General features: G+C 45.6%; 1 protein-coding gene across 1 annotated transcript in view; it reads right to left on the bottom strand.

Annotated features, from left to right (window-relative positions):
- CIMAP2 (ciliary microtubule associated protein 2) overlaps positions 1-17,221 on the bottom strand; it is a 34,284-nt gene extending 17,063 nt beyond the window's left edge. The window contains exons 1-7 of the mRNA XM_063135314.1: positions 17,076-17,221; positions 16,348-16,435; positions 11,577-11,747; positions 9,055-9,177; positions 4,756-4,884; positions 3,965-4,108; positions 2,907-3,071 (exon numbers count right to left, since the gene is read on the bottom strand). Of these exons, the coding sequence (XP_062991384.1) occupies positions 2,907-3,071; positions 3,965-4,108; positions 4,756-4,884; positions 9,055-9,177; positions 11,577-11,747; positions 16,348-16,435; positions 17,076-17,221 (966 nt within the window). The remainder of the gene's footprint in view (positions 1-2,906; positions 3,072-3,964; positions 4,109-4,755; positions 4,885-9,054; positions 9,178-11,576; positions 11,748-16,347; positions 16,436-17,075) is intronic.
- Positions 17,222-18,798: the final 1,577 nt, after the last annotated feature.

Genomic DNA, 18,798 nt, shown 5'->3' on the forward strand with positions numbered 1-18,798 from the left:
GTTCCGCTTCCCCAACTTGCTCGTTGCAGAACCCAGCTTCACCTTTCTCTGTCCCGCCCACGAGCGCACTCCAGCTGCTACGTGATGTTTCCTCCCTTGTTGTAAAGGCAGGGAAAGTTTAGGGTTGCAAAGTTAACGGAGAGAAGGCCAGGCGGAGGGACTGAGTGAGTGGAGAGGCGGTTGTGAACCAGCCGCTCGGTGATCTCTCCTGCGGCGTCCCACGAAGCGAGAGACACCTTGCTTTTGGGGATAGGAGAGCTAGGCAGGACTGTGCTGAATTTGTGCCTGGGCTCATCCTTCCATTCCCAAGGTAACATGAAGTTAAAGAGCCATGTTAAATGATGGCATAGATTTAGCATTTCCCTGCCCCTGTCAAGTCTTCCCTTTTTTCACCCTTTGGCCACGTCAGTTTCATGTCAATTTCAGGGTCTGTCTGCTTTCTCCCCTGCTCTCTCTCCCACCCCCACCCCAGCTAGCCAGGGCTTTTTTTAAGTGTGCAGTCACTTTAAGTGGATGGAAAGGGCTGTATATCTGCCAGGGATCACCCCCCTGCCATTTCCTGCCCATTCAGCAGTCATTTTGTTTTGTTAGCTGATTAAGTAGAGGCTTCGGGGCAAGAAAGCTGCCATTTAAACTTTCTGAGCTCTAATGAACGTGGCAGCAGTCGAGAAAGCGAGCGGGGGACTGTTCACTTGCTGCCCGTTCACCATCTTTGTTGGGAAAAAATGAGGCAGCTGATAGGTGGGAAGGTGGGAAATCAGCCAATCACATCAAAGCTATGCCCACCTGTCAAAATGCAATTTAGCTCGCACAAGGACACATAATTGCAGCTTGTGAATTTTAAGATGACCTTAAAAAAACAACAGCCGAGAAAGGGCCGATGAGCTTCCGGCATCTACAGAATGTTGATGGTATGTGTGGCAAGGAAGATTTCAGAGTAATTCACTGCATTCTCTGGGATTGGGACTTCCACATTCATACGGAAGTCCCATCCCCACAATGTCAAAGGCAGGAATTCCCAGTGTTTGGCATTCCACATGAATGTGTCCTTTCTGCTAACTTTTGTGAGAGGGCTGGGTGAGTGGGAAGAGGTGCTACCCAAACACAGCTACATTAAATTCCTGGTTTTCTCCATTGTTTGCCATGGTCAACTTTCACTTCCACCTCAGGGAAGGGAAAAACAGGAGGTCTAAAGGATCAAGAAGTTGGGCACCCAGAAACTGTGTGAGTCAAGGATCCTGTTAAGACAACACGTTAGGCCATGGTGGTTAAGCATTTTGAGCTAAACGTGTTGGCTTAGTCATGTGAACCATGACTTGGTGTGTCATGTGAACCATCCCTAACCATGATGGCCACATAAGCATGGTTTAAACATGCTCACTAACCATTTCTTGCAAAAGGGTTAGTGGCCTAACCCTGGCTTAGCGTGTTGGCTGAACAGGCCCTATAAATTAAATCTATGGCTGAGAGAAGTTGTGACACGGGGGCAGTTGTTGGGGAGAAAGGGAAAAGGAAGGCCAGTGGGAGAGAAAGTTTTGACCAGCTGATGCCCCTAACTGATGCTTATACTACTCATCATGGAGGGGAAGAGTAGGTTGGGGGAATGTGTGCCCTGAGGTTAGAAAACTCCCCTCTTTGCACTATATAAGGGCTTTTCAAGAAGGAGGAGAAGGAGGAGGAGGCATTTTACATTTCTCACTCTCCAGAATCACCACACAGCTATATTGCAATAAAATGTTCAGGTTTATAGTTGGCAGGAAAAAGTAAAAAAAAAACACAGCAGGGTAGACCTTACTAATATGGGACAAAGAAGCACACAAGCTTTTGAGGCTGCATATTGTTAAGCAATCCACAGTGGGGTGGGGTGGGGCAGGATGGGGCGGGGTGATCACTTACACCTGCAGATTATATCAATCTTAAACTGGAGTGCAGAAGATATTCCACAGAGTTAAATTAGTTTAAATCCTGTAAAACAGATTTCAATACATGTGTTTGCAAACATGTATTTTTCTGCAGTCACATTTTGCAATTTTAGGTGTTCTCTCTCTCACACACACAATTTTATAATTATTTTCAAGGTCCCCTTTAGCAGCACGCTCCTCCGGTATACTAGAATAGCCCTGGACTGCTCATCTAGCAACTGTGTTTTGGTTCATAAAACACCCAATTCCTCTCTCAGATTAGTGGCTAAGAAAGCGGCACCATCACCAAAGGGACTTAGCTACTAGGGCTGGTCTTTTCTCTGCTTTAGGGTGCTAGATTTTTTATTCCCTGCTTCAGGGAGGGGCATAAGAAGGAAATCTCATTAAACTGAGATTTACACACAGGGCCTGTTCAGACAACACTCTAAGCCATGGTTAGGCCGCTAACTCCTTTGTAGCAAATTGTTAGTGAGTGTGTTGAAATCATGGTTATGTAGCCACTATGGTTAGGAATGGTTCACATGACATGCTAAGCCATAACGTTTACCTCAAAATGCTTAACCGATGTGGCTTCAGGTGTTGTCTGAACAGGGTCAAAGTTTCAAATTATCGGACAACTACTGCAGACTGGAGTAGAATTTTCCTTTCTGGCTGGGGATGCTGGTTGAAATAGTCAATTCTTAACCGATATTACATTGCCATTGTCTCACAGTACATATCAGAAATAACACAAGCCTACTCAGCCCCTTACATGATTGGTTGCTGCCCTGCAGTGTTTGCCAGATGTAATTCTGCATTTACCTGAACCTCAGGAGCTAGGCCACCTCTTTGGATCGTATCTGCAGCCCATACTGGATTGCACTAGCTTTTTATTTTTTAAGGAAAATGTAATGCCTTTCTATCTTGTACTACTCCCTAGCCCCATCATTGTAGCCAGAGAAAGGCAGTGAGCTAGCCGTCGAGGAGCAATGGAAAGTCACCTACTTGTTCACGTGGACACTGGCCAACGGTGGCCCAGAAGATCCGTTCACTTGGGCAGCCAGGATTGCGCGCAAAGGAGCTGAAAACGCCATGCCTCTTTTTCTCCCTTGTTTTAAATTCTTCCAGGAAGCTCTTTACATTGATGCTGCTCAGCTCAATGGGTTTTTTCTAGCAATATTAAATAAAAGAAGAAACTGCTTTGGGAAGAGAAACGTATTTAGCAAGTCTGTGTGGTTTCTCCAATAACAGCAGCAAATCACCTTTTGGTTCTTACTCTGGCCTCAAGCGTTATTGCATACATGCAGACAGACACCTACCTACCTACCTACCTACCTACCTACACACACACACACACACACACACACTCATAGATCAGAACTAGAATTGGGTCACATACAAAGGTCTTTGTTCAAATACATTTTCTTAATCCTGACATGCCTCTTCTAATGCGATCTGAGCTTGGACTGTAAGATCTACACAGATTCTGCTTTTGAATTAGCACTGCTGTGTTAGCAAAGATCACCTTCCTCCAGTTGGGAGCATTCCCTGGAATTAGGGTCAGGCCTAATATTAAAGTATATATCTTTTCTTCTCTGAAAACCCTTCAACCAGAATCTCCTTTAATTCCATTACTTTTAAATTTGGGGACTTAGAAGCAGCAGCAGGAGAAGGATTCAACTGAGTGTCTTGACATCTTGAGGTTCATCAGAGGAGTGTTTTATCACACACTCGCTACTGCCCACTTACGGATGTGTGCACGTCCTTTAGATGACGACATCTGCCTCTCGTGCACCTCCTGCTCCTCCCACCTTTTTTTCCGTAGCAAAAAAGGTAAAAACAGCCCCTGAATGGGCCACGTGGTCTTTGTTTACTTCCTCTTTCCCCTCTGGGAAGAATGAGGAAGTGCGGAGAAGCAACGGTAAGGAAACACGATCCCCTGCCCTGTGATGACACTCCTTGTATATCAAACTGTATCAGACCATCAACGTATTGTCTAAATTACTAACCAGCACCACGATCTTTGAAAAGCTCTTGCAAAGAAAGAAAATGAGCATACATACATCAGTAGCGTAATGCCCACAAATGATAGGCTTGGACCTGTCTCCTGTGAAGGTTTCATAAGGGCCTCTTGTGCTGACCAATCGGTTGAGCACCTCATCCATGCCGTTTTTGTGATCGTAGGTCCCAGGACCCAGACCGCTTCCCTATAATGTAAGCCAATCAGGCATTAAGAAGGTGTCAAACAAAGATACTTTTTGAACAGTTTCAAACTGCAGCATCTATTGAATTGGGCAGATGAGCATTTCTGGACGCATTGGACCCAGTCCAGCTGCAGGTGTACACAATAATTAGTGGCATTGGACTGGAATGCACAGCCGCTTCTGCATCCTGCAACATATCCAGCCAGTGCAATCAAGTCCAGTTAATGAGTTATTCAGAGACGGCTGCAATCATGTTAGCTGCAGGTTGTGAAAATGGCTGCTGTGCTTCCTCTTTGCTCTTGTGGTACAGCAGGGATGTCATGGAGCAGAGAGGAGCGGCTATAAGCATCCCTCACACATCGAGGGAGCCCTCTTGTGGTCGGAAGCAGAATGAAAAAGAGGACGTCTGTAATGCTGATCAAACAAGGAATAGGTTTTTTTGAGTTATTTCATGGTGACCATCAATGTAGAAAAGACCGAGGGGTTATAGAAGCAAGCACCACCACCTCTCACACACCCGCTCCCCAACGACGCCTTCCATGTGGCAAATCAATGGTGGGGTGCTTCCCTTTTATGGGATTATGAGTAACCAAACAGGGAGACAGTAGCAATAAGAGCAGGGAAGCGAACGATTAAGAATCCAAGCTTGCCGTATGGGGAAAGGCGAAGATTTTTGTCGTTTTGCTGTCCATGATTCCAAGTGCAGTCAATGAGCGTTTTTCTTTTTCTTCCAGGAGGGCATAAGGATTCCCATAGTTTCCTGGGCCAGGGTAACATTCCTAGGAGGCAAGAAGAAAACAACTAATGAATGAGCACATGAAAGAAAGATTGGACAATCAACATTGCAGCACAAAAGTAAATGACTCTGAACTGGGCTGTTCTCTAGTCCTAGGGCATGGCTAGATGGGGCAATATACCGAGGATCACCACATGACACACAGGGGATACTGGAAATACAGGAAGATCCCTGTATTTCCCCAGGATATTGCCCTACACTTTTGTCCCAGTTTTTCCCATGGTCCTGGGATGATCCCGAGACTGCGGGATGTGTGGGCGGCTGACCCGGTTTGTCCCAGCATGAGTAACTGCGAGGAGCCGGGAACCAGACATGAAGCTCCTCGGGAGCTCTGTGTCCATTGGGGGTGGGCTAGGGGGAGTGGGATTTTTTTTTAAAAAAAAACACCCTTTTTCATAACAGTGCTGCTGCGCTCATTTTCGATAAAAACAAACAAACAAAATGGCAGCCGCAACGTCCTCTACCCCCTGGGACATCGCACATGGCATGTCTAGACCTAGGCCCCTCCAGACCCTGGGTCTAGACATGCCCTTAGTCACAGGGCTGCCTCTACCATAAGGCAGAATGAGGTAGCCACCTCAAGAAGCAAATTGTTAGTTATTTACTTCATTATTGTATAATTATTGTGTATTTACCACCAAGGATGAGGAGAGATTCTTGTGGGATTTTTGTACCAAAATAACTTGGTTGGCTATGAATACTATGCACCACCTCAAGCAGTAAAATGACTTGGGTCAGGCTTCCCAGATAAACATAAAGGCAAAAGGACACAAAATGAGAGTTTCCTACAGATAGGGACAGCTCTGTTTGGTCAGTGAGTTGTGGGGAAGATTTTGGCCTTATTCCCTGATATCCTTCAGATCTAAGTAAGTCTAGAATTGTCTATTTTGTTTTATTTTGGCAGGGTGTATGTGGCAACAGCAAGCATTCCGTGGGTGAAGATTTTCCCACCATGCCAATGGAAAGAGCTGTCATGCAGAAGCCAGAGCAAACTTGTTCTCTGTTGCTCTGATGGGCAGGATCCCAGTGGGTGGGAACCATTTACATCTAAACATTAGGAGAAACCTTCTAACACTAACTACTGTTCGACAGTGGAAGACTGCCTCAAGATGGCCATTCAGCAGAGGCTAGGTGACTATGTATCAGGATTGTTGTTGTTGCATCCTACAAGCAATGTAGAACTTGTACTAACCAGGGGGGTGGACTAGTTGATCTCCAAGTTTCCTTCCAACTATATGATTCTATGAGGCTTTCTAGATGAGACTTATTGTGCACTCATGGTTGCTCACTCACAGTAGTTTGCAGGTCATTTAAATGTGTTTTTCCCCATATGAAGAAAATCTGATATTATTTAGAAGTGGCGGAATGAGAGTATCACGTAATTGCACAATTCCGTTATACCATAGCATCATCTAATGATTGTATAATGAAACATATAGAAAGACAGAGAAAATAAAACCTCGGGGGGAAAGCACATGTAAAGGAGCCGATCTTAATCCTGCAAAGAATTCAGAAGCAGAAGCCTCGGTAAAGATGTAAGATAAAAGCCTCATGTAGAAATGCCCTATGTGGAGATGGGAAAAGCTTCAACTGCTGGATTTCTGCTTGTCACATAGAAGCCCTGCCAGGAAGGCAGAGTTGACCACCAAGGGAACTTGCTGTTTTCAGCCATTGGAACTGGAGCTGGTTCTTTTCTGGAAATTGCTTTCTAGTTTTTTCCAGCAAAAGAACCAGCCCAGATGGCTGCATATGGGAAATGAGCTGTATATTCTCCTTTTCCTTCAGGAGTAAAGGGGTGCTGCGAGAAAGCACCCGCTATGTCCTGGGCTTCCAAACATCGTTCATTCATCCCAGTATCTTTTTTGGTATTATCTTTGCTACTATGGCAACAATGAAGGGGCAACCTGGCTTTTGGAGGATATTGATATAGGACAGCCTTCCCCAAACCTGGTGCTCTCCAGATGTGTTGGACTACAGTTCCCATCATGGCTAGGGTGATGGGAGCTGCAATCCAACACATCTGGAAGATGGGAAGGATCACCATGCCTAAAAAAAGGTATTGTAGACCTGGAAAAAAGGTGGGATATAAATGCAATAAATAAATAAATAAATAAATAAATAAATAAATAGAAACTGGGGTCATCCCATAAAGCTGATTGGTGGGAGATTCAGGACAGACAAAGGGAAGTACTTCTTCACATAACACATAGTTAAACTATGGAATTTACTTCCAGGAGATGCATTGATTCCTCTTCTTATTACATAATACAACACAAAAACATTCCCAGGCATCGAGAGTTCAGAATTAAGAAAACAATGTTATAATGCAATGAAGTATATTGTAATGACAGATATTTTGCAGGTCTCTGTATCTTTCTAGCAGGCAGAGCCACAGCAATAATATGTTGTTTTTCACCTACTAATCCACTGTGAGTCACTCTTGCTTCATAAATACTAACGTTAAGAACATTTTTTTTTAGAGTAGTAGAGTGCTAAAACACAGAGCACAGCGAGTGTCTTTTCTACATTTCCACCTCCCCGATTCACAGCGAGTGTGTGTGTGTGTGTGTGTGTGTGTGTGTGTGTGTGTGTGTGTGTGTGTGTGTAGCTATACATTAGGGTTGGTGAATGTGGATCTCATTGCCATGCCAACCCTTCTCCTTCAACATCAAACCTTCCGTTTGCCTTCCTACCACAGAAATTCAATGGCCTTTTCCCAGCTGAGGTTTCACATGAGGAGTACAGATTTTCAGATTCCTTTATGGCAGGAGTGGGAAACCTGTGTTTTTAAGGCAGTATGTGGCCCTTGGCCTAATTTTATGCAAGAGGGAGCCCAAAGGAAGTGAAGGAGGAAAGGAGGAAAGGAGGAGGATTTTTTGCCTGAGGGCTAGGGAGAAAGAGCGAGAGACAGGGGGGGGGCAGCAGAAAGGAGAGAGGGGGTTTCTACATGAGGCATTTATTGAGCACTCATCGTTCCTTACACACGGTTGTTTATGGATTCTACATTTTTGATAAGTTTTTGTAGAGTGGGGAAAGTGCAGTATTTAATTATAGAAGGAAAAGGAAACCATTTTGTTTTGGTTTTTTTACTTGTGTTTTTGCTCTATATCACAGTGCCACCTAGAAGTTATGTCATGGAAAAGTAGGAAAGGAAATGCTTTTTGAGTAGTGCTTGTTGTATTCAATTCCACAACAACAACACTGAAAGTAGATACAGACTGTGTTCAGATAACGCACTAAGCCACGGTGGTTATCATTTTGAGGTAAACATTATGACTTAGTGTGTCATGTAAAACATGTCTTAGTGTGTCATGTGAACCATTCCTAACCATGGGGGCTACATAACCATGGTTTAAACACGCTCACTAACCATTTGCTGCAAAGGGGTTAGTGGCCTACCCATGGCTTAGCGTGTTATCTGAACAGGCCCACAGTGGGCTAACAGCTGATGAACAGCCTCATGTAGAAAAGCTCGGGCGGGCGTGAAAGGGATGGAAGAAAGAGAGAGAAAGGACAGACCCACCCACCACCACCATGCATCCCCCACGGGATCACCCTGAGGGAATGCACCCTCTACCGGAAGAACAACTCCCCCACCCATGCAAAAGTAATGAGCAGATGGTCGATTCTGGGGATGGTATGAACAAAAGAAGGTGTCTATTGCAGACTGTGTAGAAGCCCATACCCCTTTCCACTCTGATAATAGTACACAAAAGTAGTCTGGCCAGTTTCTCTGACTGTTAGAACTAGGGTTGCTTGATCTTGAATTCCCTACTGCTCAGTCCCATAATATACATTTTAAGGGCCAAAGATGCCTTTATTGGAGTAATATTTTTTTAATGGGCTTTAACAAAAAAAAAATCCCTTATTAAGACAATTTTAGGGAAAATGTCTCAGGAATTATAGCAAGAATTGAAGAAGAGGGTAGCTTTCAACAAAGTGGTGTCAACTACTAACATGAGAGTTTTGATTAGGAAACGTTACTCTTCACCTAAAGTTTCCAAATTATTTTCAGTTGCATGCCTGCGTTATAAGGCTTTGATTTCAACCTTACATTAGATTGCTAGGTTTAAATTATGGATGTTCTGCAACATTTTCCAGCTCAACTGTTTTGTGTTGTGAAAAATATCAGATGACAGAAGCCAAGACATACCCTGATGCGGTCTTTGAATCTCACTTCTCCGGTGTCACATATGCCTCTAATGCTGTGCGGACGCCTTTTCTGCAGTTCCAGGAAATCTGTGTAGTTGTAAGTTCCAGGCCCCAGTTTTTGTTTCTTGGAGGGAAAGAGAACACATGATAGTAGGGTTGAGAGGTCTCCTCTAGCCATAACGGAGATGTATAAACCTCATCCAGGATTACCTTCTGTAGCCCGTTTCACCTAGAGCAAAATTTAAGACAAATTTGGAGGTTCTTGCTTGAGCAAATTTGGGGACAGGGAAAGCTAAAAGCGTTCTGTAAGGCCAGCTACATTTCTCAGAGCAGTTTCACAGAACTATGGCCAAGCTACTCCCACCCCATTCCTTCTGAGTCCCTTTCACCCAGCATCTCCTGCTGCCTCCTGTGGCATGGGGTGGGCCAGGCAATATGACTACTGGAGGAGTGGGGGATGAATGGGAGCAAGTACGGCTCCTTATCTTTCACCCATGGAGAGAAAGGTTTGACCATATAACACCTGCTCTGGTCCGCTTGCACTGGCTGCCTGTATGTTTCCGAGCCCAATTCAAGGTGCTGGTTTTGACCTATAAATCCTTACACGGCTTGGGACCACAATACCTGATGGAACGCCTCTCCCGACGTGAATATACCCGGTCACTACGTTCAACATCTAAGGTCCTCCTCCGGGTGCCTACTCCGAGAGGGGCTCGGAGTGTGGCAACGAGGGATAGGGCCTTTTCGGTGGTGGCCCCCAGACTATGGAATGATCTCCCTGATGAGGCTCGCCTGGCACCAACGCTGCTATCTTTCCGGCGCCAGGTTAAGACTTTCCTCTTTGCCCAGGCATATGGCGGCACATCTTAACTACCCACATGTTTAGTTTTTAATCGGTTTTTAATGCTTTATGTGTGCATGTTCTGTGTTTTAGAGTTTTAAATTTTGTATACTTGTTTTTACCTCAATTTTAGAATTTCTGTAAACCGCCCAGAGAGCCCTGGCTATGGGAGCGGTATATAAGTGTAATAAATAAATAAATAAATAAATAAATAAATAAATAAATAAATAATGAACCTGGGAGATCTAAACAGGAGTGACTGATTGTCCAGCTGCAGTTGTAAACATCCCTACTTGGCATTACATTCCACAGAGATTTTGGGGGCCCTTCATGGCCTTGTCTCTCCTGTAAGCCTCAGATATGGGAAGGGTGGCAAAGTCCCCTTTCTACTTGTCTAACATGACTTGTTAAACTGTACAGGCCTCTCCTTCATCTTTAATGGTAATCATAACATTCTTCACTGGGTAATGTAGACAACTCACACTGGTCTGAAAATAATCTTAAATAAGTTGAATGAAGGGGGATATGTCCAGTGGTGTAGTAGATGATAAAGGAAGTGAGGCAGGTGGCTACTAGGAGGAGGGCTTTCTCGCTGTAGCACCCCGGCTGTGGAACGAGCTCCCCAGAGAGGTCCGCCTGGCGCCTACACTGTATTCTTTTCGTCGTCAGCTGAAGACCTTTTTATTTTCTCAGTATTTTAACACCTAAATTTAAACTTTGCTGTTTTAATTCTGTATTTTAATCCTATATCAATTTCTGCTGTGTGGTTTCATCCTGGTTGTGCTTTTTATATTGTATTTTGAATTTGGGTTTTTAGATTGTTGGATGTTTTATTATGTTCTTAATGGTTTTAATTTTTGTGAACCACCCAGAGAGCTTCGGCTATTGGGCGGTATAGAAATGAAATAAATAAATAAATAAATAAATAAACCAAAAGAAAGAAAGGGATCCCAAAACACAGTCCGTAGAAAAGATAAAGAAAGGAACCATATTTTTTTATAAAGTGGATATAATTGTGGGAGTACAATATAAATATAGTACATTTGTTATAAGACAACGATTACAATTATTGCAGTCGGTAGAACAGCTGTTATTGTTTGTTGATGTGAACTCTGGGTTTTATCCCATTTCATTACTTCATCAAAACCAACTTAAAACCAAGAATTCCTCCATTAAACCAATATTAAACTAATGGTGTAGAGGGGCCAAGGTTCGCCAGGGTGCAACACCAGCACTTTTTTATTAGCAGGGATGCAGATGTTGTCTGCCCCAGTCTCAGGATTCCCTGTTCCCTCTAAAAGTAGCTGCAGTCCTCACAGCAGCAGGGGGTGGCAGGGGGGTTGGAGGAATGGATTTTCTCAACAACAATATTTTGTTCCTTGATGTAATGCAAAGTATTTTGGGGTGTTGTGTTCTTGAATGGGCAATTAAGCTTTACAAAAGCTCCAGGTAGAGATGAAAACCACTAGAGCTGCGGGTTTGTTGATACACCAGCCTGGAGTTTTTGGACTCTCCTTGGGGGCCCAGCGATGGGATTTCTCATGATGACCAACTGCCCTTCCGAATTTGCCACTGGACATGTTGGCTCTTGTCCTCAACTGAATCTGAGATGAACGGGTTTCTATTGTCAGCCCTCAATTCAACCAACGTGTCACGAAAAACGACAGAAGCCAAGCACTCACCAGAACCTTTTCTTTGTGGCATATGTCCTTGAAATTAAAATGTGGCATTTGAGTGAGTCTCGCCGCTTCTTCTGCCTTTGCCCAGTTAGAGTTGGAACCCCTTTTCTCCCAGGCTGAAGAACTGAATCCTCCATAGTCCGTTCTGTAGGTGCCTGGTCCTAATTTTCGGTTCTAAAGGAAGCAGACCATACATCTTTAGGTTTGGTTTTGGCAGAGCTAGAATTCCTTCCCAAAAAAATCTCCCACAGCATCACCAAGGGCTCCATCACACCAGCGTTATAGCCCACTGTGGACTTGGGTTGTGTGCAAAGGACTGAGATGACGTCGTCCATGTCCTGCCCTTGCTTCCCCCTCCCCAATCTTAGCGCTGTTTTTTGGCTCGGGGAAAGTCTGGTTCTTCTGGTAAATTAAAAGGACAACCCACTACCCTCAACATGTATATTTTCATCCATCATTTTCAATCCAATGTTCTGTGGGCATGTTTTCAAGGGGTGGTATTGATGATGAAGGAGAGGGACATGCCTTTTCTCCAGTGGATGTTTTTAAATTCAAATTCAAATCCTTTCCTCCTCCTGCTTCCTGGCTGCTGGGTTGAACGAAAGAAGGGTCTATTATACTTTCATTGGTCCACCTTTGCTTCATGACTTGCTTTGGGCAGGCGGGGAAGCGAGAGGGGCATGCATTGGTGGGGGGGAGTGAGTGAGGGTGTTCCTCACCATCATTCCCTAGGAGGTTGGGAGAGGCTACCTGGCATGCGCTCTGGGCTGGTTTCCCCACCAAGGTGTTAAGCTGGACTGGGCTTTGCTTTGCTTCGCTTCTCTCCCCTCCCCTCCCCTCCCCTTTCCCTCTCTCCCTCCCTCCACCTGTGTCTCTTTCTCTACCTCTCGCAACACTATGCAACCTCCAGTGGCAGCTGATAGGAGTTTTAGTTGATTAATCAATTAATCTATGGATTAAATTTGCATGTGGGTTATAAGCAGTCCCTCTGGAGCAAGAAGAGGTCCCATTGAACTCTATGTTCTTACTCCTGAGTAAGCATTTTCACCTTAAAAGAAATGTGGAAAATGCACCCTCCTTGCCAGCATTGCCCTCATTTTTAAAGATAAAGAGGTCAAAATTGGCACAGTGACAGCTCTTACGGAGGGCTTTCAGCATGCCAAGTTTGAATCTGATTGGGTCATCCCTTGATTTTTTTAATGATTTTTTTAAATTTCCCCCCCTTAAAACCTTTTCCTGATAGTGTACAAGTTTGAAGGATCGAAGGATCGATCTTCCATGGCTTTGATCATGCGAAGCTGCGCATCTTCAAGTTCATAAACTACAGATCCGCTGGTTCCCTTACTCAAAAGTAAATCCCATTGATTTCAACTGTATTTACATCCCAGTCATACTAAAATCAGATGCAGGCTTACCTTTGAATAAACCTCATTGAATAGAGAGAGACTTACTTCTGAGTAAACACATATAGAACTGATTTTTAATAGTGTGGTTACTCAGAAGCTTTCTTTTTTAAGCCTTAAAACAGCAAACTGGAAAGAAGTGCATTGCAACCCCATGCTTACTTCTGAGGTCTTTACTCAGAAGTAAGTCTCTCTCTGTTCAATGGCATTTACTCAAAGGTAAGCCTGCATCTGACTTTAGTATGTTCACGCTCCAAAGCCTCCAGGCAGGGTGAGGGGAACGGGCGCAGCCTAGGCTACAAGGAATAACCACGTAGGGAGGGAGGGCACAGTGTCCAACTACCACCAACCAATGAACTGTAAGGGGAGGTACAGAGGAGATCGGGGGGGGGATGTGCAATGGAAGAACAGTGATAGGCTGGTGCACAGGAGAGGAGAGGTGTAAAGATGAATGAAACGTAAAAGCGCAAAGGTGTAAGTTGATCAGGCTTTCCCACGCTATGGAAACAAGGGTGGATAATTCGAGGGTAAACCAGGGCAAACGTGCAGGTGTGATGGAGCTCCAAGGCTGGATTGACTATTAAATAGAGCCTGCTATAACCCACCCTGCCCAAACCTGGTGTCCTGCAGATGTTGCTGGACTACAGTTCCTATCAGCCCAGCCAGCTCAGCCAATGGTCATGGATTATGGAAGTCGTTGTCCAAAACTTATGTTGGGCACCAGGTTGGGAAGATAGTCAAGCATCCCAGTTTGTTCTGTCTTTCTTTGGTATAGGTTGTTATCCAAAAATGCTTTTGTGCATCTATTCTGGTTTATTCCTTTAAAATTCCACTTCCACATCATTAACATTATGGTAGCCTTTCCCCCACTCCCAAGGCAGGGAAGTCTTGGCTTGGTCCACCTCTCACATCTTTGGAGATTTAAACCACAAACGTTGTCTGCAAGGGGCTACCTTCACTGCGTTGGGTTGGCGCCGCCTCCCTCCTCAACCCTGTGCTTTCCCTCTCCCAGGGTGGTGTCAGGTAATCCTGATGCTGAGGAGGGAGCATAGGATTTCTGGATTTCCCAGAGCCACCCCCACCTCTTCCTGGTGGAAGGCGACCGATCGCTGGTTACCTTCCACCAGGCTCCGCCCCCAGGTTGGCCCTGGATTGGATGCGGAGCAACATCACATGGCGGAAGTGCAGTGTTGACATAGCTCCCTTTGAAAAAGGTGGGGTAAATCACTGACTTTTTGAAACATGGCATCGTGGGGAATCACTGCAATGGCTGCGAACCTGCGCCTGTGTTGTCTAACCGACAGGGAGCAGATCCACAGCCACCATGGGTCTTTCCCCATGTGTAGACAGCCCCCAAGTGGGAGGAGCAGATAGGCAGTCTTCCACAGTATTGCGAGGAAGTGGATCTGGGTCAGAAATGGGGTCTCTGCATGATTGGTTGAGTGGCGACAGATGAGGGATTGAAGTGTGAATCCACTCTGGGTTTCAGTCAGAACCAGTCAAAACACTAGAGGAGCTATCCAAGGTTTCCAATATTTTTATTCCACCAATACGTTTTTTAACAGCGGTGGGCTCTTTTGGCCTACAATTTCCATCATTCATTACAATTGGGCTATACTGACTAGGGCTGATAGAGGTTGTAGGCCAAAACATCTGGAGGGCCACAAGTGGCCCACCCCATGTGCGACCAAGGGATGAAAGCTATTCTAAGCAATGCATCTGTGAATTGGTTCATATGATACTTGAGGTAGCTGATGTGCAAGTGGAGGGGCTGCAGCTCATTGGTAGAGCACACATTTTGTGTGCAGAAGATCCCAGGTTCAATCCTCAGGTAGGGTGGAAAAATTCCTGTCTAAGACTCTGGAGTGCCATTGCTGCCAATCAGTGTGGACAATACTGGCCAATAGTCTGAGCTAGTATAGGGCAGCTTCCTATGTTGGCTATATGAGCAGTCTACTAAATGAACAATGTGACAACACAATAATGAATTCACAAGAAATTGACCCTCTTGGTAAATTGTAGATTTTAGGGGGAAAGGGGGTCTGAGAGTGTCATCAGATTGGGGGGGGTAATCACGTTTCCTTACCGTCACTTTCACCCTGCTTCTGTCCCACAATACTTCCTCTTTCTTCATACAGGGGAAGAAAGAGGAAGTAAACATGAACACGTGGCCCATTCAGTGGGCGTTTTATTGCATGGCTTTTCCTGCACACAGCAGGAAATGGCAGCACATTTTGCTTCCCAAGGAAAAAAAAAAGTTTATTTGTTGTGGAAAGAAAACCAGAAGGAGTGGGAGACATGCAGGAGGTGGATGGTGTCGTCAAAAGGACACACGAAAAACCATGAGTTGGCAGTAACAAGCATGCGATAAAACGCTCATCTGATGACACTCTGAGTGGCTAATACTGGACACAGAAAACATTGTTATTGTACTGGAAGCAAAGCAGAAAAATATGAACAGATGTTAAATGTACTACCCTTTGTCAATAATTAGATTTAAATTAGGGGTGTGCACGGACCCCGCGGGCCAATCTGAAAATTTCGGATCGGTCCGCGCCGCTCCGCCCATAATCCGCTCCTCTTCACCGCGGAGCTCCGGCTCTGAATCGGAGCTCCCCAGTGGAGGGCAGTGGCGCCAGGTAAGGCCGGGAGAGGAGGGCGGGGGGGTTACTGGGCCCTGCCGCTGTTGCTGCCCGTGCGGCGATGGCGGCAGAGCCCGGTAAGGGACCAAGGGGGAGGGGGGCGTTACCTGCGTCCGTCCGCGGTCCGTCGGCTTCTTCAATTGAGCCCGCGATTCAACCAGGAAGTCTGGGCTGCAAGTGCGGCCTAGACTTCCTGGTTGAACCGCGGGCTCAATTGAAGAAGCCGACAGACCGCGGATGGACGCAGGTAAGGGAGAGGAGGGGGGGTTTACCGGGCCCTGCCGCTGTCGCCGCATGGGCGACAGCGACAGCGGCAGGGCCCGGTAAACCCCACTTACCTTTCCGGCGGAGCTCCGGATCAAGGCAAAGGATCCGCCTTCACCTTGATCCTCTTCACCACGCTCCGCCAGCCCCCCAATCCTCTTCGCCTCCGCCTTAAGGACAGGCGAAGCCCCCCGCTCTGCTTCTAATTCGCCGGTCCGATTAGAAGCGGAGCACATCCCTAATTTAAATGTAATGTATTTCTGTTTATGTATTTACTCCCTTTCCCCTTCTTTTTCTTCTTGTTGATTTTGTTTTGGAAAGCTAATAAAACCTTTATTTTTTAAAAAAAGAAATGTTTTTTACTGCAAGCACTATATTTTTGTTGTTGTTATTCAAGCACATTATGGGAAATCCAAGGAATTGTTTTACTTTGGGCATGTAGGGTACACTGAGCGATAGACTCACCAAGTCTGAACAGATGATCTTGGAGTACGGAGCCTGCAGGAGGGTACTTGGCTTCTTGACATTTGGATAAATTGCCGACACATCAAATCTAGCCAAAGGAATATAAGAACAAAGAGCTGAAGAATGCATCTGTTGCCATTTGAACCAACATCACAGAGCACCAGGGCTTGCAAGGCAAGTATTGACACTTTGGCCGTAAGACAGCAGTAGATGCAGTGAACTGGGAAGCCGGATGTTTGGTATGAATGCAGAGTAATTCCACATGCTAGGGCAGGGGTGGTGAACCTCAGTTCCTCTCGAATCAGGTGTGAGCAACTCCAGGTGTTTCACTACAACTCCCATCAGCATAGTCAATGGTGAGGGATGATTGGGCTTGTCAGCCAAAACACCTGGAGAGCCACAAATTGCCCCCCCCCGCTGCTCTAGATGTTGTTCAACACCAAGCCCCATGGCCAGTACCTCAGGGGTGATGGGAGTTGTAGTGGATGGCATAGACAGAGTGAGACACAGGAGGGAATTGGCAAAGACCAAAGCCAGGAAGCTCTGCTAGATCCTGATGCCTTTCATGAATGGAAAGAGATTGGATCCGTTTGTCTTCCTCATTATAGCGCGCTACAAGCAGCAAAAGATAGCAAACAAGGTTCTCATGAAGTGGGAGAAGATAAAGGGACGCTGGCTAAGCCAACATGGCACGCTTCCTACATGAATAAACGTTTCCATGCCCTCGCCTTGACGACATTCGGTCTGCAGCAGGGGGCACCGGGGTGCTGCATTGGAGCTCTTTCCGACCATCTACAGGGAAGGGAGCACAGTTGCGGGCTGTCCGGTTGGCGCTGCTGCCATTGCCATTGCACCCGCCCACCTGAGCACACATGCGGCAGTTCCGGGGCGGCTGGGAGCATCTGCGCCCCCCTCTTCCAAGGTTAGGGCTTTGTTTTCTTTTTAAATTGGCCTTTTCAGTGGTGGCCTCCCAATTATTTTATGATCTCCCCAATGAGGCTCGCCTGGCGACAACATTATTATCTTTTCGGCGCCAGGTCAAGACTTTTCTCTTCTCCCAGGCATTTAACAGCATTTCACAACACTAAGTTTGTTTGTTTTTTAACGGACCCGAGAACTGTTGTTTTTAAATGGATACCGTTGTTTTTATACTGTTGTTTTTTACGTATTTGATGGTTTTAAATTTTGTATATCTTTTTAATGTTTACTGTTTTTAACTTTTGTAAACCACCCAGAGAGCTTCGGCTATGGGGCGGCATATAAATTAAATAAATAAATAAATAAATAAATAAATAAATAAAATTTAGCTCTCCCCCCGCCTTTTTTAAAAAAAGCTGTAAATGCAAAGGATCATATTTACAGCTAAATGGGGGGGGAGGAATGGGGTGCTCCCCCCTCGCAGGATATCCAAATCCCCCTTTTAATTTTTTTTTTAACAAAGGTCTGCAGAGGCGCGTAGCCTTGCTCCAAGCTAAAAAAAAAAGTCGGGGTAAGTGCCCAAATTTTTTAGAGCGGAGCTTTGGGGCTTTGCCCCTGGATCGCTTCGGAGTGTCGGCTGTGTCATGTAGATCACCTGCTGCCACTCTGAAGCTACTGTGGGGAAAAGTGCCCATCTAGACAAGCCCCATGTAATATATATAGTATGGGGAAACTGTATAGATTGACAGTTATGCAGTTGGTTACCCTTGGATTGATTTTGTGTGTGTGTGTGTGTGCGTGCGTGAGAGAGAGAGAGAGAGAGAGATCTGTATTTGTATGAATCTCACTATGTGTCAATCCACACGATTCCTACAGCGTTCAAATCCATGGTGAGTGATCTGTGTGTATTTTAACAGGAACACAGGTGTGGTGTTTACTGCAGCTTCATTTGTAAAGTACAAAGTGCTTGCAGTTCTCCCATCTGCCTGGGGAAAGTGCCCTCTGCACGCTGTGAGAACGTATAAATAATATTCCTCCCCTCCCCCCAAATCAATCCTCCTCTGAATCCTGCTGAAACTGCCCTTACCTGACTGTTTGGCTCCAAAAGGGGGCTCCTTTGAAACCCTTTGGTTCCATCCTCCATCCTCTGGGGCATGGAGCAGAAGAAGCAGAAGAACTGCCTTCCTGATTGGAGACTGCAGCTGAGAATGGTTCTGGAATTCCCCTGCTATGACAACATTGGACGCCTCAGCTTCTGTTTCCACGGGTCTGGGATGGGCGGGTCTTCAGGGCAGGCTGCCATATGTTCATAAGGGCTTGTCGGTGCTGCAGGCAGCTATTCTGGCTCAGTGTCGGACCCTGGATGGAAGAAAAGGACATTGCTGGGATTTATTTATTTATATTATATTCATCCCACCTTTTTTCCTCTTGCAAAGAAGCAAAGGCAAAGAAGCCTTCTCCTCTACATTTTATCCTCACAGCAACACTGTAAGGTAGGTAAGGCTCAGAGTCAGTGACTGGCCCAAAGCTATT

The sequence above is a fragment of the Elgaria multicarinata genome, chromosome 1, assembly GCF_023053635.1.
Source record: "Elgaria multicarinata webbii isolate HBS135686 ecotype San Diego chromosome 1, rElgMul1.1.pri, whole genome shotgun sequence".
Taxonomy (NCBI): Eukaryota; Metazoa; Chordata; class Lepidosauria; order Squamata; family Anguidae; genus Elgaria; species Elgaria multicarinata.